The 27,073-nt window shown below is 34.0% G+C and overlaps 1 protein-coding gene, 1 long non-coding RNA gene and 1 other non-coding gene across 3 annotated transcripts; 1 reads left to right on the forward strand and 2 right to left on the reverse strand.

The window, feature by feature from the left end:
• The first annotated feature begins 2,124 nt into the window (after window positions 1-2,124).
• Window positions 2,125-2,233, forward strand: LOC112798739 (small nucleolar RNA R71). The gene has a single exon (XR_003200336.1). It is a non-coding gene; the product is annotated as a small nucleolar RNA R71 (small nucleolar RNA).
• Window positions 2,234-12,779: 10,546 nt separating this feature from the next.
• LOC112795102 (receptor-like protein 54) lies at window positions 12,780-15,629 on the reverse strand. Its single transcript, XM_025837060.2, has one exon. The coding sequence runs from the start codon at window positions 15,627-15,629 to the stop codon at window positions 12,780-12,782; it is 2,850 nt and encodes a 949-aa protein (XP_025692845.1).
• Window positions 15,630-21,218: 5,589 nt separating this feature from the next.
• Window positions 21,219-22,558, reverse strand: LOC112794361 (uncharacterized). The gene is made up of 3 exons (XR_003198833.3): window positions 22,315-22,558; window positions 22,129-22,211; window positions 21,219-22,056 (listed from the first exon to the last, which is right to left on the reverse strand). It is a non-coding gene; the product is annotated as an uncharacterized lncRNA (long non-coding RNA).
• Window positions 22,559-27,073: the final 4,515 nt, after the last annotated feature.

The following is a 27,073-nucleotide window of genomic DNA, read 5'->3' on the forward strand; positions in this document are numbered from 1 at the left end:
CGCTAGCTCTATGCTTGTTTTGGGCGTTCAACGCCAATCTGCAGCATGTTTCTGGCGTTAAACGCCAGTTCCATGCTTGTTTATGGCGTTTAATGCCAGCTTTCCTCAGGGTGCAATCCTGGCATTTGAACACCAGACTGCTGCTTGTTTCTGGCATTCAACGCCAGATTCATGCTCTGTTCTGGTGTTGAACGCCAGCCAGATGCTCCTTACTAGCGTTTAAACGCCAGTAAGCTCTTCCTCTAGGGTGTGCTATTTCTTCTGCTGTTTTTGATTCTGTTTTTAATTTTAGTAATTGTTTTGTGACTCCACATGATCATGAACCTAATAAAACATAAAAGAACAATAAAAAATATTGATAAATAAAAATTGGGTTGCCTCCCAATAAACGTTTCTTTAATGTCAATAGCTTGACAGTGAGCTCTCATGGAGCCTTACAAATCCTCAAAGCATTGTTGGGACCTCCCAACACCAAACTTAGAGTTTGAATGTGGGGGTTCAACACCAAACTTAGAGTTTGGTTGTGGCCTCCCAACACCAAACTTAGAGTTTGATTGTGGGGGCTCTGTTTGACTCTGTATTAAGAGAAGCTTTTCATGCTTCCTCTCCATGGTTACAGAGGAAGATCCTTGAGCCTTAAACACAAGGTAGTCCCCATTCAATTGAAGGACTAATTCACCTCTGTCAACATCAATCATAGCTTTTGTCGTGGCTAGGAAGGGTCTTCCAAGGATGATGCATTTATCCTCCTCCTTCCTAGTGTCTAAGATTATGAAATCAGCAGGGATGTAAAGGCTCTCAACCTTTACTAACACGTCCTCTACCAATCCATAAGCTTGTCTTATTGACTTGTCTGCCATCTCTAATGAGAATATGGCAGCCTGTACCTCAAAGATCCCCAACTTCTCCATTACAAAGAGTGGCATAAGATTTATGCCTGACCCCAGGTCACACAGAGCCTTCTCAAAGGTCATGGTGTTTATGGTACAGGGTATTAAGAATTTACCAGGATCTTGTTTCTTTTGAGGTAAAGTTTGTTGAACCCATGTATCTAGTTCACTAATGAGCAAGGAAGGTGCATCTTCCCAAGTCTCATTACCAAACAACTTGGCATTTAGCTTCATGATAGCTCCTAGATATTGAGCAACTTGCTCTCCAGTTACATCTTCATCCTCTTCAGAGGAAGAATAGTTTTCAGAGCTCATGAATGGCAGAAGGAGGTTTAATAGAATCTCTATGGTCTCTATATGAGCCTCAGATTCCTCTAGGTCCTCAATAGAGAACTCCTTCTTGTCTGGGAGATGTCCCATGAGGTCTTCCTCATTGGGATTTACGTCCTCCCCTTCCTTTCTAGGTTCGGCCATTTTGATTATGTCAATGGCCTTGCACTCTCTTTTTGGATTCTCTTCAGTATTGCTTGGGAGAGTATTAGGAGGAGTTTCAGTGATTTTCTTACTCAGCTGGCCCACTTGTGCCTCCAAATTTTTTATGGATGACCTTGTTTCACTCATGAAACTTAAAGTGGCCTTAAACAAATCAGAGACTATGTTGCTAAGCTAGAGGAGCTCTGCTCAGAATTCTCTGTCTGTTGCTGAGAAGATGATGGAAAAGGCTTGCTATTGCTGAGCCTGTTTCTTCCACTATTGTTAAAGCCTTGTTGAGGCTTCTGTTGATTCTTCCATGAAAAATTTGGATGATTTCTCCATGAGGAATTATAGGTGTTTCCATAAGGTTCACCCATGTAATTTACCTTTGCCATTGCAGGATTCTTAGGATCATAGGCTTCTTCTTCAGAAGATGCCTCTTTAGTACTGTTGGATGCATTTTGCCATCCATTCAGACTTTGAGAAATCATGTTGACTTGCTGAGTTAACATTTTGTTCTGAGCCAATATGGCATTCAGAGCATCAATCTCAAGAACTCCCTTCCTCTGAGGCGTCCCATTATTCACATAATTCCTCTTAGAAGTGTACATAAATTGGTTATTTGCAACCATATCAATAAGTTCTTGAGCGTCTGCAGGTGTTTTCTTTAGGTGAATGGATCCACCTGCAGAATGTTCCAGTGACATCTTAGAGAACTTGGATAGACCATAATAGAATATATCCAGAATGGTTCACTCTGAAATCATGTCAGAAGGACACCTTTTAGTCATCTGCTTATATCTTTCCCAAGCTTCATAGAGGGATTCACCATCTTTCTGTTTGAAGGTCTGAACATCCACTCTAAGCTTGCTCAGCTTTTGAGGAGGAAAGAACTTAGCCAAGAAGGCCGTGACCAGCTTATCCCAGGAGTCCAGGCTATCTTTAGGTTGTGAGTCCAACCATGTTCTAGCTCTGTCTCTTATAGCAAAAGGGAAAAGCTTGAGCCTGTAGACTTCAGGATCTACTCCATTAGTCTTAACAGTCTCACAGATCTGCAAGAACTCAGTCAAAAACTGATAGGAATCCTCTGATGGAAGTCCATGGAACTTGCAGTTCTGTTGCATTAGAGCAACTAGTTGAGGTTTCAGCTCAAAATTATTTGCTCCAATGGCAGGGATTGAGATGCTTCTTCCATCAAATTTAGAAGTGGGTGTAGTATAATCACCAATCATCCTCCTTGCATTATTATTTTTGGCTGCCATCTCCTCTTCCTTTTCAAAAATTTCTATAAGGTTGTCTCTGGATTGTTGTAATTTAGCTTCTCTTAGTTTCCTCTTCAGAGTCCTTTCAGGTTCAGGGTCTGCTTCAACAAGAATATTCTTGTCCTCGCTCCTGCTCATATGAAAAAGAAGGGAACAGAAAATAATAATAATAGGGATCCTTCTTTACCACAGTAGAGAGATTCCTTTATGTTAGTAAAAGAATAAAAGAATAGAAGAGGGAAAAAGTAAGAATCCAAACATAAGGGGGAAGAGTGAGTTCAAATTCTTGAGATGAAGAGAAGTGTTATTAAATGAATGAATAAATAGAAAGAGATGAGAGAGAGGGGTTTTCGAAAATTAACTTAAAATAAAAGAAAAATATTTTTGTTTTTATTTTGAATTAAAGTTAAAATTCGAAAATTAAGAGAAGGAATAAAATCAAAATTAGAATTTGAAATAATTAGTTAATTAAAAGAATTTTGAAAAAGAGGGAGATGATTTTTGAAAATTAGAGAGAAAAAAGTAGTTAGGTGGTTTTGAAAAAGATAAGAAACAAACAAAAAGTCAATTAGTTAGTTAAAAAAGATTTGAAAATCAATTTTGAAAAGATAAGAAGTTAGAAAAGATATTTTGAAATCAAAATTTTGAAAAAGATATAATTTTAAAAAAAGATATTTTGAAAAGATATGATTGAAAAAGATATTTTGAAAAAGATTTGATTTTTAAAATTAAAATTTGATTACTTGACTAACAAGAAACTAAAAGATATGATTCTAGAATTTAAAGATTGAACCTTTCTTAACAAGAAAGTAACAAACTTCAATTTTTTGAATCAATCACATTAATTGTTAGTAAAGTTTTCAAAATTTTGAAATAAAGATAAGAAAAGATTTTGAAAAATATTTTCGAATTTTCAAAAATCATAAAAGAAAAATGAAAAAGATTTGATTTTTGAAAATGATTTTGAAAAGATAGGATTTTTAAAATTGAAAATTTGACTTGACTTATAAAAAATAGCTAAGTTTTAAAAATTTTTGGCTAAGTCAACTCAAATTTTCGTAAATTATGAGCAAAATAAGGAAAAGATATATATATATTTTATTTTTGAATTTTTAATGAGGAGAGAGAAAAACAACAAAAATGACTCACAACATGAAAATTATGAATCAAAACACATGATGCATGCAAGAACACTATGAATGTCAAGATGAACACCAAGAACACTTTGAAGATCAAGATGAACATCAAGACTTATTTTTGAAAAATTTTTAAGAAAAGAAAAACATGCAAGACACCAACCTTAGAAATTTTTCATACTTAGACACTATGAATGCAAAAATGCATATGAAAAACAACAAAAAACACAAAAAAAGAAAATATGAAGATCAAACAAGAAGAATTGTCAAGAACAACTTGAAGATCATGAAGAATACATGCATGAATTTTCGAAAAATGCAAAAGTTTTTAAAACATGCAATTGACACCAAACTTAAAAATTGACTCAAGACTCAAACAAGAAACACAAAATATTTTTTATTTTTATGATTTTATGATTTTTTTGTATTTTTCGAAATTTTTTTTGAAAAACGCAAACAAAGAAAAAAAATTTTGAAAAAATTTTGAAAACTTTTTGAAAAGAAAATTACATAATCTGAGCAACAAGATGAACCGTCAGTTGTCCAAACTCGAACAATCCCCGGCAACGGCGCCAAAAACTTGGTGCACGAAATTGTGATCATCAACAATGGTGCTAAAAACTTGGTAGCGCTCTCAAACGTGAATCACACATTGTCACAACTTCGCACAACTAACCAGCAAGTGCACTGGGTCGTCCAAGTAATACCTTACGTGAGTAAGGGTCGAATCCCACGGAGATTGTTGGTATCAAGCAAGCTATGGTCATCTTGTAAATCTCAGTTAGACGGATTCAAATGGTTATAAAGGTTTCGAATTTTATAATAAATAAAACATAAAATAAGATAGAGATACTTATGTAAATCATTGGTAGGAATTTCAGATAAGCGTATGGAGATGCTGTATTCCTTCTGAATCTCTGCTTTTCTGCTGCTTTCATCCAATTCTTCTTACTCCTTTCCATGGCAAGCTGTATGTAGGGCATCACCGTTGTCAATGGCTACATCCCATCCTCTCAGTGAAAATGGTCCAAAATGCTCTTGTTACAGCACGGCTAATCATCTGTCGGTTCTCGATCATGTCGGAATAGAATCCATTGATTCTTTTGCATCTGTCACCACGCCCAACAATCGCGAGTTTGAAGCTCGTCACAGTAATTCAATCCCTGAATCCTACTCGGAATACCACAGACAAGGTTTAGACTTTTCGGATTCTCAAGAATGGCCGCCAAAGGGTTCTAGCTTATACCACGAAGATTCTGATTAAGGAATCCAAGAGATACATGCTCGGTCTAAGGTAGAACGGAAGTGGTTGTCAGTTACGTGTTCATAAGTGAGAATGATGATGAGTGTCATGGATCATCACATTCATCATGTTGACGTGTAACGAATATCTTAGCACAAGAATAAGTTGAATTGAATAGAAAATAATAGTAATTGCATTGAAACTCGAGGTATAGCAGAGCTCCACACCCTTAATCTATGGTGTGTAGAAACTCCACCGTTGAAAATACATAAGTGATGGTCCAGGCATGGCCGAATGGCCAGCCCCCATAAATGTGATTAAAGGATCATAAGGTGAACCAAAAATAATCCAAAGATGTCTAATACAATAGTAAAATATCCTATTTATACTAGACTAGTTACTAGGGTTTACAGAAATAAGTCTAAATGCAGAAATCCACTTTCGGGGCCCACTTTGGTGTGTGCTTGGGCTGAGCTTGAGCTTTACACGTGTAGAGGCTTCTTCTGGAGTTAAACACCAAGTTGTAACGTATTTTTGGCGTTTAACTCTGGTTTGTAACGTGTTTCTGGCGTTTTACTTCAGAATGCAGCATGGAACTAGCGTTGAATACCAGTTTGCGTCATCTTAACTCGAATAAAGTGTGGACTATTATATTTTGCTGGAAAGCTCTGGATGTCTATTTTCCAACGCCATTAACAACGCGCCATTTGGAGTTCTGTAACTCAGAAAATCCATTTCGAGTGCAGGAAAGTCAGAATCCAACAACATCAGCAGTCCTTTGTCAGCCTCCTATTAGACTTTTGCTCATGTCCCTCAATTTCAGCCAGAAAATACATGAAATCACAGAAAAACACACAAACTCATAGTAAAGTCCAGAAATGTAAATTTTGCATAAAAACTAATAAAAACATCCCTAAAAGTAGCTAGATCCTACTAAAAACTACCTAAAAACAATGCCAAAAAAGCGTATAAATTATCCGCTCATCAAGACTCCACACTCCTGTATGTATATCCATATCTCTATCTTCTGATCTTCATCATCCTTTTATTCTTTTTTAATTATTATATAAGAGTATTGTGATTTATTATTATTAAGTGTGGGCATAGTCAACCCGTTTCTTTATTCTTGTAGCTTGAATTTGAAATACATTAATATAAAAGTATCATATATAGAAATTTTGAGTCATGTTGCTTGTCAATTTGTGTTTTCTTCTGCTGATTCTTTTAGTTCTCTGAAGTTGTCTGCAAGAGATCAACATTTCCTGTTTTCAAAGCATATGGGTTGGCCCAAGCATCAATAGCTGATTGTGTATCAGAAACATTCTCTGCTATTCGAACAGTGAGTTCTCCATGGTTTATACTTCAAATTTATATTAACTTTGTGCATTGTAAAGTCTTGTATTTGTAATAGACAGTTGATAACAGTAAAATAATGTTATGGCTGCCTTAACAAACCGAGTGATTCAGTGTTCATCTTATGTAATTAAATTAGATCTTTCGTTAATAGTTAATATTATAATATAAAGCCACTTTTTTAAACTCCTAAGAAATGTTCTAAAGATTGGGGGAAAAGAACAGATTCTTTAGAGCAAACACTAAGCAGTTTGTTCATCTATTTATATTTTTATTCATTTAACAAAAGATTAACAAATTAGAGCAAGGGCTTAATTCATAACTTTTTTTGTCTTCTTCCTTGTCAGATCTCCAACTTTGTGATTGGACTGTATTCCATCTCTACCTAATTCTCTTCCTTTCCTTTGTTTTGCAAAACTACAACACCACCTCTTCCTTTCTCGCTTCTTTGCAAATTCTTCCTCCTTGCCCTTGTTGGGTATGCCCCAAAAGTAGCTAAAATATAATATTTTCGGGAATTGTTCTTATATCTTTGATTTCTCATTCAGTGATGATACCTTTTGTTGCTGAGATATACATTACAGCAGAACTATGATGCAGAATTATGTTTTCACTGGCATAAGCTACAACTCTCACACTCTTGGATCAGCTATGAGCAACTTGACTCCGACAATTACTTTTTTGCTGGCATAGTGCTACATAATGCTATCAATACATATACTTAGCCGAAGTATATCAGATATATGTGTGATTTCTGAAATTGATTAGGTAATCCATGTGCATGTCCATGTTTCAAAATGAGCCACCTTATGGATTATTTTCTGATGCAATGCAGGTTCAGGGGAACTCTTTCCAGAAAAAGGTGACATTACTCTTCGGGATTCGCCATGCTGTAGAGGTATAGACCTGAGTTATTAATTCTGATGACAAAAGTTTTGCTGTTTTTATTACTCTAATGTTGTACAGTAAATATATTGTGCAATGAATATCTGTTTAACTATGCTTGCTGAATATGTTGACAGAAAAAGTCTAATGGGTCAAGTCAAGGGGGACCAAGACAAAGCTGAAGCTTTGGCTGCCTTGTCTAATGCCTTTAATTCATCTTCTGATATGACATCCAGTATGGTATGGCAACATGTTTAAGATTGTATAAACTATGTTTTTCTTTGTTATTTTATAGTCAATGAAATTCAACCAAAAGTAGGTTCTCCTAACAAGAGGGTGTAGGATAATGATGAAGCATTTAAGCATATTGTATATGGTATCTTTTCTTTTGTTATTAGTGGTAAATTTAATAATTATATTTAGGTAGGTACAGGTTTAGGTTTTTCCATCTTTGCCGAAAAGAAAATTGAGGAAAGAATATCATAGTATTTAAATTAAATTTGCCAAAAAGAAAAATGAAGGAAATATATCATAGTTTTTAAATTAAATTGAACATCTCCAAATCAAGTCACAGATCAAGATGATTTCATACTCCATTGGAACTTGCCTTTCTTTCTAATACTTTCTACTCTCACAGTCACAGGATAGATTGAATGTGCTGAATCAAGGAGGACCAAGACAAAGAGCAGAAGCTTTGGCTGCTTTAAACTATGTATTTAAATCATTATTCGGAACCAAAAGTTCTAGTCCTAAGACAACTGGAAGAAGTCAAGGATCACAGAGCAGCAGCAGTAGCTGCTCTCTCTCAAGTTTTTACTGCTGAAAAGAAGAAACAATCACCTGATTCGTCTCCTGTGGTAACCAGAAGTCCTGTTGTGGAAACTAGCACTTCCGGTGAGAAATATAGCTCTTATTGTCTAAGTTAAATGTGTCACAAAAGAAAGATTAGCTACCATGAGAAGGTTAGAGCGTCAAGTAGTTTTAGTGCAGTTCTACTACCACCGCCGCCACCCTCAATGTCTTCGGATGAGGACTATGATGATGATGAGGATGAAGATGATACTGAAGACTATAGCTGATAGTTTTAGTATAGTTGAACAATATACTAGGAATTATAGTTGATGATCAATACATTTTGTTTATGTTTTGAATTATGTTGACTTGCTTGTTTATAGTACTTCATAATACGATGAATTTATTTATTTTTTGAAATATTATAAATATTCGAATACAAATTAGATGAAAATTTGTATTAAATTTATATTTATTTTGTATGAAAACAAGTTTATTTTGCAATTAGAAAAATAAAAAAAATTCTATTTTACCTTACTGACGGATTTACAGACGGATTTTATGTCTGTAATCAGAACGTTGGATGATTTTCCAAAGTTCAAATTACAGACAAAAAATCCGTCGGAAAATCCATCAGAAAATCTGTCTGTAATTACAGACAGAAAATCCGTCGAAAAACCCATCTGTAATTACAGACGAAAAATTCGTCGGAAAATCCGTCTGTAATTACAGACGGAAAATCCATCTGAAAATCCGTCTGTAATTACAGACGGAAAATCCGTCGGAAAGTTCGTCGCCTTTGGAAAATGGATAGAAAATTTACAGAGGGAAAATCCGTCGGTAACTGCTAAAAATCCGTCTGTAATTTTTCGACGAAAAAAAATATGTCGGTAAATAATTTCCGATGGGACTTTTACAGAGGGACAAAATTCGTCAGTAATTTTGTCGGTAACCAAAAATCTGTCTGTAATAAAGACTAAATCCGTCTGTAAATCTGTCTGTATTAATCCATTTTCTAGTTGTGTACTAGACTCTTTTTTTTATTTTTTTTTATACAAGAAAAACCGCCATAGATTAATAAGGATTATTCTAATACTTGAATTCTGATACCAAATAATATAAAAAAAGATAAACAAGATAAGAATTGAAATTGAATAAAAAAGATAAATTGTAATTGAAATAGAAAAAAAAAGATAGATTAAATTGAATACAAATAGAATAACTTTACTTTCTACCCAATTTATTGACATAACAAGAAAGAAACTCGTCAACCTAATTTGTCCATGCCATAGTTTGAGAATTAAATTGAAGGGACTCTTCAACTTTCTACCCAATTTCTCGATGCAACAAGAGTGTGACTCATTCAACCTCACTTGTCCATATCATAATTTTATCACAAAATTAAAAAGTGATTTGGTACCTCTAATTATTCAATATTGTGACTATAATAGTTAAAAAAGTATTTATAACTTCTTATTAGGTTAAAATAAAAAAAATTTTAAAATCCAAAAATATATAAAGTCTAATTTAATAATTAAATAAATAAAAATAAAAATATATCAAAATAATTTAATAATTATTAAATAATATTTAATTTTTTTATATCACGAATATTTAAAAGTTTAAAAGTTAAAACACATATCGTCTGCTCCTACTATTTGGAACGCTTTCTCCTTTGTTGGAGCTTTTACATCAAGTGAGTACTCTAATTTTGCTAGCTGGTGGCACTCCGTGTTCAATGGTGACCTTGACGATGAACCCATTAATACTTTTTGGTGAATGCTATAGTATATAAAAGGTGGTGTTTATTTACTAAAAGGAGTTAAAAGTTATTATTTAATTTAAAAGATATAAAAATAAATAAATTTTAAAAAATTAAATTTATTATAAAAAATAAATTAGACAAAATGTAAACAAAAATTTATAGACACTATAAAATTAACTGGTACTTTTTACTGCTCTTTGTTTTGAAATTTAGAAATCCCAAAACTTATGAATTTTTTAAAGAAAAGAAACCACAGCAGAAGCTATCCTAGCAGCTAATTCTTTTCTTCTCGAGAACCTTCCTTTGTCTTTAGTTATTCTATTTAATGAGTTTTTATTGTTTTAATGGGAGATATAGTGAGAATTTAAAATTCTCAGTTAGATATGATAATTTTTTATTTATGTTGGTTTCCATTAGTCACGTAAAATATTGTGGCTATCATAATTATATAAAAAATTATTTTAATGTAATGTAAATATGTATATATAATATCTTTATTTTTTATTTTTCTTCATCTGCTTGTCTCACATATAAAAGGTCTTTGTAAAAAATTTTCATTTTTTGATGTGTCTCATAACATTATGACAACAAAACAAAAACTATGACCAACCAAAACTTCTTGTCTTTTTAACAGTTGATAGTTCGTCTTATATATTTATTTTTAGCATAATTAATAGAGTATGATATTGTGTTATGCCAATTTAAGTAATATAATAAACTAATAATAATAACCACAAAAATAATAATAATAATAAGTAATGCAACATGTGTAACACCTAATATTTTTAAACTAGATTTGAGTTTTATTTAAATTATATTAATCATTGATATTCAAATTTTACGAAATTTTTTAAAAATAAAATTTTTATATAAACTAATTTATAAAAAAAATGAATAACTAATTTTCATTAAAATTATTACTAGTTAAAAATTTTAAGTTAATCTAGTGATACTAATATAAAAAATAATCATATTAAACTATAAAGACAAAAATAATGACAAACTTATATTAAATAATTATAAAACAAAAAGATTATAACTATAATTATAGTCACTCAATAAAAATAAAACAAGACACAAAAAAACACACCATTCTATTTTAAAGAAGGCAATTCTTCCTGTCAAAACATCACCGCCACCTAAAAATGAGTGCTCTGTATTTTATAACATCACCCACCTCTAACCCTCCATGATTTTTTGGTCTTTAATTCATTTTCCATTTTATTGTTGGTAGGCCTCTACTTCCATCAGGCTTACCCTAGAAAAATCTTGATTGCAAAGATGCAATTTTTGTTGCCACCTGTTTAGGAACATTAAACAATATGCAAATCAATGGTTAACCATTAACGAATTGGTTTTGTATTGCATGATTCCATCATCCCATTGGAAAGAAAAATTTAGCAATACGCAAATCTAACAACCCTTATATCTTTTCTTCGCTTCGAACGAACATACTCTATATCTGATTTCAATCAATGAGAACCACTTCAAATTTAATCTCTTCAAATTATGTGGCTTCATCTAACAATTAATTTTTAATATGAGCCCTTATAGAAAGATAATAAAGTATCTATATAATATGTATAATGAATTATTTATTTGGTCCAAAATATATATTAATAATGTAAATTAAACATTATTATCTCTAATTTTTAGTTGTTTGTTTAGTGTTGTGATATGTACCTCCAATTTACCCCAAATTCTTTCACATTAACTCTTCATCACCCACGGTTACTCTACCCTCCAAAAAATCCCATTGTTTGTTCTACAGAAAAACCTCCCTTTCTTCGCCGTCCCACTGTGTGCGCAGCAACCTGCATCCCACCGCTCTGTTTTTGTGCGACGTGTAGCCTTCGTTCCTGCCGACCGGAACTGTCGCACTCCGCCTCCTCGCGCCAACGCCCTCGCTGAAAGAACCTCCGTCACTCCTCACGCGGCCGAACATCCGTGTCCTGCAACTGTCAGTGCCAGCCTGCTGCCTAGGTCTTGTTGAATTACTCGAAGAATAAACATCCATGAAAACTGAGAAAGTGAACATCTAAAATCATACAAGAACGAACATCCAATGTGAACGTGTATAAATAACAACATAATTACTTTATAAAATGACTAGCTACCAATCAAATGACCATGTAAAAAAACATTTTGAAACCGTGATAGTCAGATAAATCATAACCAGCTATCATCGTCTACAAGTAAGTACCCAAGAATAATTATCCACGTTCACAGAGAAAGTGAACATCCGGCAATGGAAAGAAGGCACAAACCGGCCGCGACGGAGGCGCTGGACGTCTGGGTTGCTGTGGTACCGTGAACTCGACTCACACAATATGCGCATCCTCCCTACATAGGGTGGCTTATGCGGACGACGTCGCCAGTCGAAAGAGTGTCGGCACGATGTCTGACGGCGGCTGGTAACCTTAGCGGCACTGTACCAGTTTTTACTTCGAGGAGAGAGTGAAAGAAGAAGTTCACACTGTATTGAGAGAGGGAGGTAATCCTAATTTGATTCCATAACGAACAGGAATCATGATTTGATTCAAATTTTAAATTAAAAACTACTCAAAATTAATTAATTGCTTCTAATTTAATTCTAATTTTAATTTAATCCCTATTGTACACATTGTATTAAAGATACATTGGCTCCTCATACTTTTTTTTTTAGTATTTACCCTAAAAATAAATCATTGAGATAAAAATATATCTGTTGGGCTGTTTTTCTATTTCTTATGTTTTACTATGATAAATAAAGAAAAATAATTATAGCTCCCTAATAAAATAATTCATAAAACATATAATGATTTTGAGTATCCGTCTATGAAAATTAAATCCATATGCAATCAAAACGCATTAGTGGCATTACATATGCTTAGCAGTTATCCTTGTTTCTTTATTTTGAAAATCGCTAAGGAAACAGTGACAAATGTAAACTGCTAGACTACACACTACACACCTATATAATCGAAAGACAAGATTTCTTCACTTAAAGTTACTCCTTAGCCATTCAAGGACATTCGGACCAAAAGCATTTCCAAGAGAAAGTCCAGCAACTAGTCCTCCTACATATCCAATTATAATTATTTTCCAATCAAACTGAAGCAAGGATCCTGAATCTTGATCTCCATCAGATTGAGGCATTGAAGCTATACCTTGATCTTCACAGTTTCTCAACAATTGAATCCCACACAACCCTTGATTTCCCTCAAATGAGTTTTCTTCGAAGGTGGAAAATTGTCCGTTTTCTGGTATTGGACCTGAAAGTTTATTGAAAGACACATTAAAGAACTCTAAAAAGTTGAGTTCTAATAATTGCCGAGGAATTTTTCCTGATAAGTTGTTGAGAGAAAAGTCCAATGCTTCAAGGTTCGAAAGCTTTCGTAATGAAGAAGGAATGTTTCCCGAAAGCATGTTATTTGACAAGTTGAGAAAGACAAGACTTTTCAACTCACCCATGACATCCGGAATTATTCCAGAAATTCTGTTGCTTGAAAGATCAATGGCTACCATGTAGTAGAGGTGCTGAAGTTCATTATAAGTCATCACAATCCCTTTGTTAGACATTGTGAACGCATAATCAATGTAAATAGACCAAGATTTTCCACTGAACTTTATAACATTATTCTCATATGCCAATTGACTTGCATTGGACATCATCATGGATTTCCAACTCTTGATCATTTCTGGAGTCAAAATTCCGGAGAATTTGTTGTGAGAAAAATCAAGGATGTGAAGCTTAGAAAATGTGCATGGCTTTGGGCATATGATGGGTCCATAAAATTCATTATGGCGCAGAGAGATAACTTTCAACTCAGGAAGAGTGCTCAACCAAAATGGAAATGAATCATTAATTTGGTTGTGACCCACATTAAGATACTCTAACATTCTACAATTGACCAAAGCTCTTGGTAACTGACCCTGCAAATTGTTTTCACTTAAATCAATCATCTTAAAGCCACTTCCAATTGTATATGTTTGAGGAATACGGCCAACCAATTTGTTTCCTTGTAGCATTAAAGCTTGAAGAGATTGGCTAAAGTTTCCTATGCATGAAGGAATATCGCTGCTTAAGTTGTTGTAGGACAAATCAAGATAGACAAGTAATTTTAGATTGCATATCCAATTAGGTAAAGACTTAACATCATTATATAACACATCTAGATAAGATAGTGCATCCAGCTCGAAAATAACAACTGGAAACTCACCTACATTGCATGATACCAAATCTAGTACTTCTAATGGAGGAAGGGTTGCATTATTGATGGAAAATGTTCCACTGAGCAGAGATAAGTTGTTGTGTCCTAAGGTAAGAAAATTAAGACTTTTGAGATTTAGAAACATTTTAAGATCTATCTGACCTTCCAACAAATTGTTGCTTAAAGAAAGAGATTCAAGATTCTCTAGTCTAAACAGAGAGAGAGGGATTTCACCTTGCAGGTTATTTTGCTGAAGACTCAAGTAAAATAAAGCGGTTAGGTTCATTATCCATGATGGGATTTCACCACTTAGGTTGCAAGAATCCAAATCCAATGCTTGAATTGGAGGAAGGGTTACATTGGAAGAACTTTTCCTAGTGGTCAAAACCAAATTATTGGATGATATATCTAGATCAGTTAGCACTTTCAGCTTTAGAAACATCTCAAGCTCTACTTGTCCCTTCAACAAATTATTCCCTAGAACAAGAGTTTCAAGGCTCTCTAGGCCAAAGAGAGAACGAGGAATTTCACCAGAAAGGTTATTTTCAAAAAGACTCAAGTGTGCTAAATTGGTTAAGTTCCCTATAGAATATGGAATTTCACCGCTTATTTTATTGTATCCAAGCATAAAATACTCAAGCTGAGTGAGGTTCCCTATTGAAGAAGGAATAGAACCATAAAATCTGCATTCTGAAATTGAGAACCAATACAAGGAATTAAGATTTCCAATGGATGCTGGTAAAGAACCATGGAAACTTGTTCCTCTGAGATTCAATAAGCTGATGAGTGAACTTGAGTGAAAATCAGGCAACATACCAGTGAGGTTATTGTTGTACTCTAAATTCAAAACTCTTAATTTTGGAAGATGGAACACCCCAATTGGAAATTCACCATATAGTTCACAATAAGAAAGGGATAGTTGCTCCAGATGTGTAAGATTTGTGAGTATATTTGGTACAAATGATGATATAGTCACAAAAGAGAGATGGAGTTCTTTGAGTCTAGTTGAGTTTTGAATTAAGGATCTTAGTGTGGTTGTCTTGAGTCTTAAATGGTTGATTGGATCATGGGGATTATCCACACCAATATAGCTGCGGAGATCAAGGGACAACAAGTTGGGCAGCAGTGAAACTTCATGTGGGACTTCGCCAGAGAATGTGGTTTCAGAGGCATGAGAAAGATTCAGATGCCTTAGCCGTGAAAGATAACCTATCCTAGCTGGAACTTGAGAGTGATTGAAGTTGTTGTCCGAAAGATCAAGACTTCGAAGATGCACAAGTGAGAAAAGAGTGCAATTGCCATCCATGGAACCATAAAGCTGGCTGCTACTAAGATCAATGCCAGTCACATGACCTGTGAGATCGTCGCATTCGACGCCATGCCATGATGAGCAGCAATCTGTAGTTGGAATCCAAGAAGCAGTTTTAGGATAACTGAATGGATTTTGAGAAGCAGACTTACTGATCACAAAGCTTTCCTTAAACTTCAATAAGGCGTTGCTTTCATCTTCATGACACACATTAGTGGTTGAATGATTCATAGATAAGCAGTTTGTGAGTGGGAATGATGAGAAGAGTGAGTGATGAAAAAAGAGAAGAAAGTGTAGTGACAAAGCAAGATGCCGTAATAACTCCATTGCGTTATGGCCTTTTAATTGGTTCAAAGCTTAAGTTTAAATGAAAAGTTAAAGCAAACACCATGCCAATATATATTGATTGTACCAACTACCAACGACTCAATATTTTAAGGAGTTAATTTTAGTACAAATTTCCTGTTACATGTTAGTTTGAACAAATCAGCTCATCGATATAGAGACTGAGAGTTAAGAGTTAAGACGGATGGCACAAAATTCTATTGATGATATGTTGTAAAGGTTCAATTACTCTGTGGAATCATATAGTTCCACAAATTTATAATTAGATTTGTATATTTTTTTTCAATTATTTTTAATTTTATACTTAAGTCATTTTTATATAAAAAATATTAAAATTAATAGAATATTTTTTAAAAAAAAATAAATAGTCAAAGACCTAATTAGATTTTTAATTATAAATATTTTCAATTTACAAAAAAATATTTAGTTAATTCTAATATTTTTTATATTAGAAAAAATTTAATTATAAAATTAAAAACGGTATAGAAACCTAAATAAAAAAATATAAAGACTTAATTAAAAATTCTGTAAAACTATAAAAAATAGGGATATTCTCCACGTACAAGCGTTTTTTTATACAAGTCTTTACAAGTCATTTGTATTAATGCACTTCGAATCGTTACTACACGTTTTCACTGCACCTTATTCTTCTTCTTGTTGTACGTTCTTCTTCTTCTTCCTTTTCTTCTCCTTCTTTTCTTTCGTTTCTTGCCTTCTCTTTCTCCTTCTCCATTTACGTGCTTTTCTCTCCGTTTTTGTTTCGTTATTCTCGATTTTCATTGTTTTTTTACATTAAGTTCTGAAATCGTTTTTAAAGAAGAAGTAGTAGCAGAAGATGAGGAGGAGAAAGAGAAAGAGTTCTGAATTATGCATAAGGTGTACTTCAACGAATTTTGGGTGTATTTCCTTTGGGTGTAGTTTTGTAATCCTTTGGGTGTATTTTTGTAATCGTTTGGGTGTATTTCTTAAGTTCCATTATCTTCAAATTTGACAAGAAACTCGTTTTCATAGAGAAAGGAGAAGAGTCGTTCATAATGCATGGTGAGTAGCGCGCTTTGGAAACAGAAAGTAGTTGAATAACGTGCGTTTATTTACTCTTGAATGTGGGAGTGTAATGCGTGTGTTTTGTTGAGCTTGTGCCAACTTGTAAGACTTGTAAGCCAAAAAAATTTATATGTATAGTAGACCTCTAAAAATTAATAGAATAATTAATTTTTTTTAAATGATATATATTTCCTCTATTTAGCTATTGAATCACAATAATTTATAATGAAAATAAACTAGACCAAATTTACCGATAATGGAAAATATACAAACAATTTTAGATTGATATTAAATTTTTTAGAAATAAAAAAGAGACAAGTTTGATAGACAACTTTTTATATAAAGTGTTTGATATTTAGATCTAAAATATATGCTACGTATTTAAATATATTTAAGTATATTTAGAGAAATATTTTTTTTATTTTGTCAAATACCCTTAGATACAAAAGATATAGTGTTGAATGAATGATATATTTAAAATAAAAAATATTATTTATATATTAAAATTAATTACTAACATTAACTAAATTATTACGTGTTTATATAATTAAAAAAATTTTGTTATCACGTAATTTTAAAAAAAACGTGACAATATTTTATTTCATAATTACTAGTTTTTTTTCCTCGTATAATCCCCACCTCAAATTAATAAACAGGAAAAAGAAAATTCCGAGAAGCTCTTTGTGTTCTTCTCTCGGTATAGGTAATCCATTGAGCTGTTCAAAACCTTGACATCTCTGTATCTTTGATAAAAAAAAAAAAAATATTACACATATAAGTTATTTTGGTTTACAAGTCATATAAATTAGACTAAACCTAATAAAAAGGACGCTTATCCATATAAATGTGTCAACACGCACGCTACTCAATGATTTTTGTAGCACGCTTTGTGTTCCTCCTCCTCCTCCTCTTCTTTCTTCTTCTCCTTTTTCTTTATATTTTTTCTCTTTTTTCTTCACGTATTTTATCTTCATCGTCATTTTTTACTATTGTTGTTGTTGTATTTTTTCTTCCTTCTCTTTCTATTGATTTTATAACATTATGTAGTTTTTATTTTTTATTTGATTTTTTCCTCCAAAATAAATTATGAGAATATGAAATAAGAAGATGAAAAAGAAGAAGCAGCAGAAGATGAGAAGGAGGAAGAAGAAAGAGTTTTGAATTATGCAGAATTTATCAAAATAAAAATACACCCGAATATCTTCGTGTTACATCCAAATTTGCTGCAAATACAGAAAAATATTTTCTCTAATGCTGCATTTTTTTCTTTTTTTCTTATTTCTTTCTTTCTTTTAGTTAAATGAATGTAAGTTCATCCTCTTCCAAGTAATTTTACAATATTATGTATTTCTTCTTCTTCTTTGTTTGATTTTTTTATTTTTATTCTTATTAAGAGAGTAAAACAAGAAGAAACTTGAGAAGGTAAAAACAAAAAGAAAAAGATGAATAAGAAAAAAAAAAGAAGAAAAAGATGGTGATGGTGATGAAAGAAAAAAAAGAAGTAGTAGAAAATGAGGAGGAAGATGAAGAGTTTTGAATTATGCAGAACTTATTAAAATAAAAATACATCCAAATATCTTTATTTTACACCAGAATATTTTTGTGTTACACCTATATTTGCTACAAATACAGAAAAATATTTTTTCTAATGCTGCATTTTTTTCCTTTTTTTTCCTTATTTCTTTCTTTCTTTTAGTTAAATGAATGTAAGTTCATTCTCTTCTAAGTAATTTTATAGTATTATGTGTTTCTTCTTCTTTGTTTGATTTTTTTTGTTTTTATTCTTGTTAATAGAGTAAAATAAAAAGAAACTTGAGAAGATAAAACAAAAAGGAAAAAATGAATAAGAAAAAAACAACAGAAGATGAAAATGAGAAAGAGGAAAAGTTTTGAATTATGCAGAACTTATCAGAATAAAAATACACCCAAATATCTTCGTGTTACACCCGAATTTACTGCAAATACAGAAAAATATTTCCTCTAATGCTACATTTTTTCTTCTGAATTGAACTACACATCAACCACTTGATTGGATTCAAAACAATAATCAATTTCGTTATGATTCAATTGACAATTTGAATATGAATTATTCATTATCTTCAACAACGAGATAATTGTTGATGGAGGAAAAAGAGAGAAAAAAAAGAAATTCCAACCAAAAAAGAAGGAGAAAGAGGAGGAGGAGGAGGAGGAGGAAGAGGTAGTGTTGATGACAACAATAACGAAAAAGATGAAGAAACGATACGAAACATATAAATATAAATTACTTGTAAAAATTTGTATTGGAAAAACACTTGAACGTGGAGAATAATTCTTAAAGAAATTATGAGATTATCAATAAATTAAAGTATTTGTAGCTAAAATAGCAAATTAATTAAAAGGTACAAAAAAAATAAAAAAAAAAAAGAAAATGAAAGGTAATTAAATACCAAATTAGAAATTTCCTGATTTTTTACAACATCCTAAAATATTTTAAGCAGCTATGATAGAAAAAGAACCATTTTGGATGTTCAATACATAATAGTAATAAAAAGAGTCGTGCAAAATATTGTAAACAATTGTCAATCAGTAACATAACATTATCTTAATAGAAGCGAATGATTGAACTTAGCCGATAAGAACATACATGTACATGGTATATATACGACACCTGAAGGGTTGTTGGAGGAAAGATTCCACCTCTTGAATAAAGGAATGAAACTGTGACTTAGTCGTGTGTGGAATTTAAGTACCATTTTATCCGAATGCTTGCACCCATTTGATGTAAACTTCTGAAAAATAATATATTGCAATATAAGGCAGTTGAATTTAATTAATATTTAATTTCCAACAGAAAACTTAATTTTGTGTTCAATTTAATTAAATATTATATGTTGGAGACCAACAGCGACCAAGCATATAACCACGTTGGAGGGGATGTTTTATAATATGTTTGTCAAAGTACCACGAAGTTGCTTTGGTCTTATATTTAATCAAGCTTTAAACAATAAACTAAAGGGCGTAACATAAAGTTTAAGAAATGATAGATGAAACTTTGATGACTTCATGGTATAGTATAGTATAATATATATTCTGGACCCAAAGATGCTACATATCAACAAAAAATATGGCTCCATTTCATCACAAGTATATGAAGTACTAAAGTTTGCAACTCAAATTTGACTTTTATTCAAGCTGTTTTTTCTACTTAATTTTTCTTGCTTCTAGTCTTTATTAATGCTTAAGATGGATTAGGATCAACTTGTGCAAGTTGAATTATGATTGTTACTAACAAAACTGCATGTCTTCTACATCGTGCATTAGATAATCATCAGCATTGATAATTGCATTATTCAGCATAAAATATGTCTTAATTAATGGTTAATATTACTTAATAATATAATAAAATATTATAAAGTATAAATAATTCATAAAAAATATTAAAAATATATGATTTAAAGTTAAATTTTGAAGTGATATTTCATTTTTATATATTTTGAATAATTTCAGATATAAATTAGTTTATTTTATTTGAATGGTGAAAGATTTGGATAAATAAAGTATCTGAAGAAAAAAAAAGTCTAAATGCATACCTAATTCATAACTTGTTTTTTTCTGAATGCGGAAGCTTTGATCTATGTCTAATTGGGTTTACTGATCGTGCGAGATCATCACGGTATGTTGGATCAATCCCAAGTTCTCACAACCTAAATCTCTTTGCTTTTAGTGCAGTTGTAATCTGAATCTTAACATCTCCTTTATTTCATATTTTAATGTCTATATTCATGGGAACCAATAGATTAAAACTTATTCTTTTCGAAATTGTTTCGAGAAGGCTGATCACAGATAACGGGTTAGTGGCGTATGAGATATTCCACCACATGAGGAAAAAGCAAGCGGGAAATAAAAGATTTATGGGAGTGAAACCGATCGAACATGACGAAGGCCTATGATTGAATTAAATGGTCGATCCTCCTAGCAGTATTGAAACATATGGGACTCCCTACGAGATGGATATAGATTTAATTGAAACATGTATTGATACAGTTTCTTTTCAAATCCTTATTAATGGAGTTCCTTCAAGGGAATTTCGGCCATCGAGAAATATTCGACAAGGGGATCTTATATTCTCATACCTCTTTATTCTTTTGTGTTGAAGTTTTCTCGGGTCTATTACAAAGAGAAAAGACTCACAATTAGAGGCATTAAAAATCACGCATCTATTTTTTACAGATGATAGCATAATTTTCTTAAGATCTAATGACCAGAACATTGAAGCAATGATAGAAATTCTCAAAGCCTACAAGAAGCTTTAGAAAATCAATTTGGACAAATATAAAATTTTCTTTAGCCGAAATATTTCTTCTACCAAAAAAATGTTTATTTAAGATTGGCTAAATATTAAGACAGTAAAGATTCACTCAAAATATCGGGACTACCAACTCTTGTAGGTCATTCCAAGAAATTGGTTTTTGAATTTGTCTAGGAAAGAGTCTAGAAGAAGCTAAAAGAATGGAAAGAGCATACTCTATCTAAAGTCGACAAAAAGGTACTAATAAAATCAGTGGCCCAATCGATACCTTCTTATATTAGGGTTGTTTTCAGCTACCAAAAAGCTTATGTAATCACTTGGAGAGCTGATTTATAGGTTTTATTGGGGAAGCTACAATGGAGAACAGAAAATTCACTGGATAGCTTTGAACAAAATGATCAGATCAAAGGAGAGTAGATGCTTAGGTTTCAAAAGTTTTGAGGCTTTTAATTAGGCACTCTTGGTCAAACAAGGTTGGAGGCTTCTTAACAAACTAACTTCTATAGTAGTAATAATGCAATAGGCCAAGTATTACCGACGAAAATAGTTCACTGATGCAGCTCTTGGCTACAATCCTAGTTATACTTAGAGAAGTATATAGGGAGCCAAATGGGTCCTTGAATAGGGGGGTCTTTGGAGAGTAGGAACAAGACAATCAATCAAAATATGAAAAGATCCATGTCTGCCTAACCAAAATGATTTCTAAGTATGGAGCAATTTATCAAATTTTTTATCCCGACGCTATTGTTGATAGTTTAATTAATCAAACAGACAAAACATGGAACCAGAATCTCATAAGGGGTATCTTTCTACCTTTTGAAACTACCCAAATTCTAGCTCTACCAATTGATATTCAAGAAAACAAAGATAGTTTTTCACTGGAAGAATAGCAAATTTGGAATTTATCAAGTCAAACAAGCATACCACCATTTGATATTGGCACAATCTGTGACCATTTTCCAAAATAGTGACCCCACCACATCAGGAGCCCTTCATTGGAAGACAAAAGCACCACCTTGGACCTTCAACTTCATTTGGCTACTACTTCAACAATCACTTCCCACGAAGCTTAACCTGCAGAGGAAAGGAGTTAAGTGTTTCACATTATGTTGCTGATGCATGGAAAAAGAGGAATCGGAGCTTCACCTGTTCAAAGAGTAAGAATGGACTTAGCGATTCTAGTTCGCTTCCCATTCACGATCCGATCAGAAATTGAGCCATCATCCTCCCTACAACAATGGTTCCAATACATCATCAACAATATCGAAAGAGTCAAGACGAGTTTATTACTTTGCTGTCTTCATGCCATTTAGATCAGAAGAAATAAATTACTTCTTGAAGATGAATATATGTCTCCTGAATTAATGGCCCAGAACGCGCAGTAGGACTATGTGAAATTTATCGCTGCGAATGCACCCTATCCTACGGCGCTGCATTCTCTGTCATCGGGAAGCCAAAGTTGCTCTAGTTGGATAGTGCCACTGCTGGGATTTTTCAAAATGAATGTTGATGCTACAGTGGTTGACGGACACAACGGAGGTGTAGGTGTGGCTATTTACAAACACCATGGACAACTGGTAGCTGCTTGATACACCACTATTTCGTGGTACATCTTGTGCTTAATTGAGTGGATTTTATCCATTAATCTCACACTTATTCATAGAAATCGCATGTTTTACATTTTCCTTCCTGATTTTGTGCTATGATTGGAAACATGTTTCTTTGGTCTTAATTTAGCTAATTTAAAATTCTCTCTTATTACCATTCGATGCCTTGATATGTGTGTTAAGTATTTTCAGAGATTACAGGCAGAAATGGCTTAGAGGATGAAAAGGAAGCATGCAAAACTAGAAAGAATACAAGAAATTGAAGGAATTGCTAATGCTGTCAACCCTGACCTCTTCGCACTCAATCGATCATAACATGAGCTACAGAGGTCCAAATGAGGTGGTTTTAGTTGCGTTGGAAAGCTAATGTCCGGGGCTTCGAAATGATATATGAATTGTCATAGTGACCATACATTTAGGTGATGCGCACGCGACGTTCTGCAGAAAATCAGCATGGTAGAAATCGCCCCCAGCGATTTCCGGGCTATTTTCGCCCCAGTTTTCGGCCCAGAAAACACAGAATAGAAGCTGTAGAGTGGAGGGATCATAGAGACACTTCTCACTATTCACTTTTCATAATTTAGATGTAGTTTCTAGAGAGAGAGGCTCTCTCCTCTCTCTAGGATTTAGGATTCCTAGTTTTATGCTGTTAGATTGGATATTTACAAAGTCACTACCTCCGATGAGGACTTCATCATTCTAGTTTGTTTCCTGACTTATCACTTACTCTTCCATATTCTTAATCCTTGTTCAGAGTTACAATTGGATTGCTTTTATGAATTTAATTTTATTATTTATTTAATTGCTTCCAATTTTATTCCAATTATCATGTCTCTTTTCTATTCCTTTTTCATAAAAAGGAAGATGGTATTAATGTTGATATTTTAGCTCCCAACTTGACTTGGGAGTTGATTAAGAGAAGACTCTTGAGTTGGAATACTCAAGAATTTATTGGTAATTGGAAGTTGTTGGCTAGCACTCTAGTCACTAACGCTAATCCTTCCAAAGGGAGAGGATTATGACTTGTGAATAGAAGTTGGCTCACTACTTGACTTTCCTTTATTCGATAAGGAATAACTAAATAGGAACAACAATCAATTATCAACTGATCTTGGGAACGTCCAACAAGGATAGAACTTCCGATTAATCTTCTCCTAGTCAAGGCTTTTTATTGTTATTAATTTATTTTCTTTGGAATTTTCTCTTCTTATTTCTCAATCCAAAACCCCAATTTACACAACTCATAACCAATAATAAGAACACCTCCCTGCAATTCCTTGAGAGACGACCCATGGTTTGAATACTTTGGTTATCAATTTTATTAGGGGTTTGTTACTTGTGACAACCAAGTTTTGTACGAAATGATTCTTATTGGTTTAGAAACTATACTTGCAACGAGAACTTATTTGTGAAAATCTAGACCACGCAAAAATCCGTTCGTCAAAAATGGTGCCGTTGCTGGAGAATTGCAAACGTGTACCTTATTATTGGTTATTGTAAATATTTTCTTTTTACTTGTTTGTTAGTTTTAGGACTTAGTTGTGTATCTTTATTAGTTTTTGTTTTTCTTTTCTACTATGAACTCTCACCCCTTTGGCTACGAGCGTGGTTATAATTATGTTGCAAGAAGAGAAGATTATAATGACAACATGCACCATGGTTGGAATAATCAAAGATGGGAGGAGCCACAAGGATTTGATCAACCCTCTTGGCAACAACCCCCTCCAATATACCACGAGCAACAACCATTCCATGATGCATACCAAGACAATGGTTATGGTGGACCTTTATGTGACACTCAATACCCAACACAACATGCCTATGAACCCCCTCCTCGACATAGCTTTGAACCACCATACTCACAAGCCCCTTTTCACCATTCACCTTCATATGACCCTGACCCTTATCCACCATACCAACCACCATATGAACCATACATAGAACCACCACCTTAATATACACCATCTCCGTATCCTTATCAAGAGGAACCACCTCCGTGTTATGAGCCCTTTCTCCCAACAAATGAACCCTCCTATCCACCCCAAACCTCCATGGAGAACACACTTACCTCTCTCGTTGGTCTCACATCTAAACTCCAAAATCTTATATCCCGCATGGACCAACCCTCTACCTCCAATATTCAACCCTCAAGCTTCACTGCACCACCACCCTCTGTGCAAGAATACCCATATCCATCAACCCAAGAGTAACACGATCCCAATTATGCTATTGACATAGAACAAGAGAGAAGGGATCGCCTTAGGGTTGCAATGGATCGGTTACACACGGCCTTATTTCCAGAGGAGTAAGAGGAGGTCCAAAATGTGGAGGTCGGAGAAACCCTTGAAGATGAAGGGGTAGCTGAAGAAAGTTGTCATGGAAGGGAAATCATTAAGGAGGAGTATGATTTTATACTAAAACAACTGAACGAAGCAGTAAGAATTGAAGAGGAGGAAGTGGTTGAAGACCTGGGAGATGCGGAACCTCAATGGGAAAGTCCAGTCATAGAGCCTCCTTTCAAGACATTTGAAATTGATGCTGAGGAGGGTGTACAACCTCCAAGGCATATCTTAGTTGAAGACTTTGAAGAGTTTGATCAAGAGATAAAGATTAAGGAAGAAGAAGCACAACCTTCTATGCCCTTGGTAAACAATAAAGAAGAAACTGGATTGGAGGAAAACTACCAAGAAGAAGAGGTTGAAATTGAGAAAGCTTGCAAAGAGTTGAAAGAATTCAAAGAAGAGCACAAGGGAGTGTAGCTTGCAAGATCATCAGGAACACCTTCCCCAAAGCCGTTACCATCCAACACAACATTCAAATGGGTAAAATTCTTATCCTTAACCTCTACTTTCCCAGTTGAATATGGTTTAATGGAAACGGATGGTCAACTTAGAGCTCTTTGTGGCTTTAAGCGTAAGAGGAAGATGATTAGTAGTAGGAGTTGTCAGGCAAGATTCAATATGGTTGTATGCTCCAAGTTGAAATGCAAAGGTTGGTGTAGAGCTCGAATGAATGGGTCTAGGAAGCTGTTTGGATGCCTTAGTGAGAATTCGGATTGCTTACCACCCGGATGGAATCATGATGATCAACTTAAGACGGGTGTAGAATCAAGATTTGGGATCCGAGAACATATGAGGATCAATTTTGGGAGCTCAAAGCTTGTAAAGAACTCCATCAAAGCTTGAGGAATTTACCTGGTATTGATAGAGCTTATTGGAAGTCCAAGCATTGGTGAAAGTTTCAAGATGAGTTCAAGCACAAGCCACCATGACAAGGAGCTCACCAAAGGTCCAACTTAAGGACAATAACTAAAAGTGCTAGGTGGGAGACAACCCACCATGGTATGATCATTCTTTTCTCTCTTCTTAGGTTTCTTTTTAAGTGAATCTTCTCATTATTAGTACATATAGTTTGCATCTTCATTTGCATATTGCATAAAAAATTTTTTTGAGAAAAATTGGACAGAAGGTTGTGTGGGAGCTGTGCAGGAAGTGTGCTTTATGCACAAGCAACACCACGCGTACGCGTACCTCACGTGTGCGCATCATTTGCAATTCTGGCACTTCACGCGTACATGTCAATGACGCGTACGCGTGACCCAAAAAAATTGACGTAAAAAGATGTTTTCCCTAAAGTTGTGCGGGCCTGGTGCTGATACTGTGCTGGAGGCACAAAATCGGTCATGCGAACGCGTCCCTGACGCGTGCGCGTCATTTTCATTTTCTAATCACCCACGCGTGCGCATGCTTGACGCGCACGCGTCGTATCCAATTTTGGCCCACAACACGAAATGCACAGAGAGTTGTGCGTGCGCGGGGCTGCTCACGTGCGATTCGCACAACCAGGGGCACGCGTACGCGTGCTAGACACCCTCGTGTCACCTCCCCATGTGCGTGGCCCACGCGTACGCGTGCAGTATGCGTGCGCGTCACTCGCGCAACACCACTTGATCCCTGCGCCGCCCAGTTTCTTGTCTTTTCTCTCCCAATCCTAATTTCTTTCTTCTTCTCTCTTTACTCTTTTCTCCTTCTTTCCTTCTTTCTCACTTTCTTCTCCTCCACTCTCATCCTTATTCCCTTTCTTTTCTTCTATTTGTTACATTTGCATACTCGCATTCATGGCATTTTAACTTCATTGTTTCTTCTCCCTTTCTTTTCTATATTTGTTGTTTTCACATTGGTGTTAAATTTTTGTCACTCAACTGTTTCATATTTCCTGCATTATTTTGGGTGCTACTTGACTTGTTTGCTATTTAGTTGACATGCCATGTGCTTCTATTATTTTCTCACTTACATGTTGTAGCTACCATGTAGTTGAGAACCTTATTAATTGGCACTAGCCCACATATATTTTATTTCTTTTCATATCTTTGCTTGTGGGTTCTTTCCCTTCCTTTTTCTCTTATTTCAGGATGGCCACCAAGAGGGAACAGGAAGATTTTTTAACTGGAGTAATACACAAGTCCATATGCACATTCTTTAGAG

The sequence above is a fragment of the Arachis hypogaea genome, chromosome 4 (genome assembly GCF_003086295.3).
Source record: "Arachis hypogaea cultivar Tifrunner chromosome 4, arahy.Tifrunner.gnm2.J5K5, whole genome shotgun sequence".
In the NCBI taxonomy this organism is placed as follows: Eukaryota; Viridiplantae; Streptophyta; class Magnoliopsida; order Fabales; family Fabaceae; genus Arachis; species Arachis hypogaea.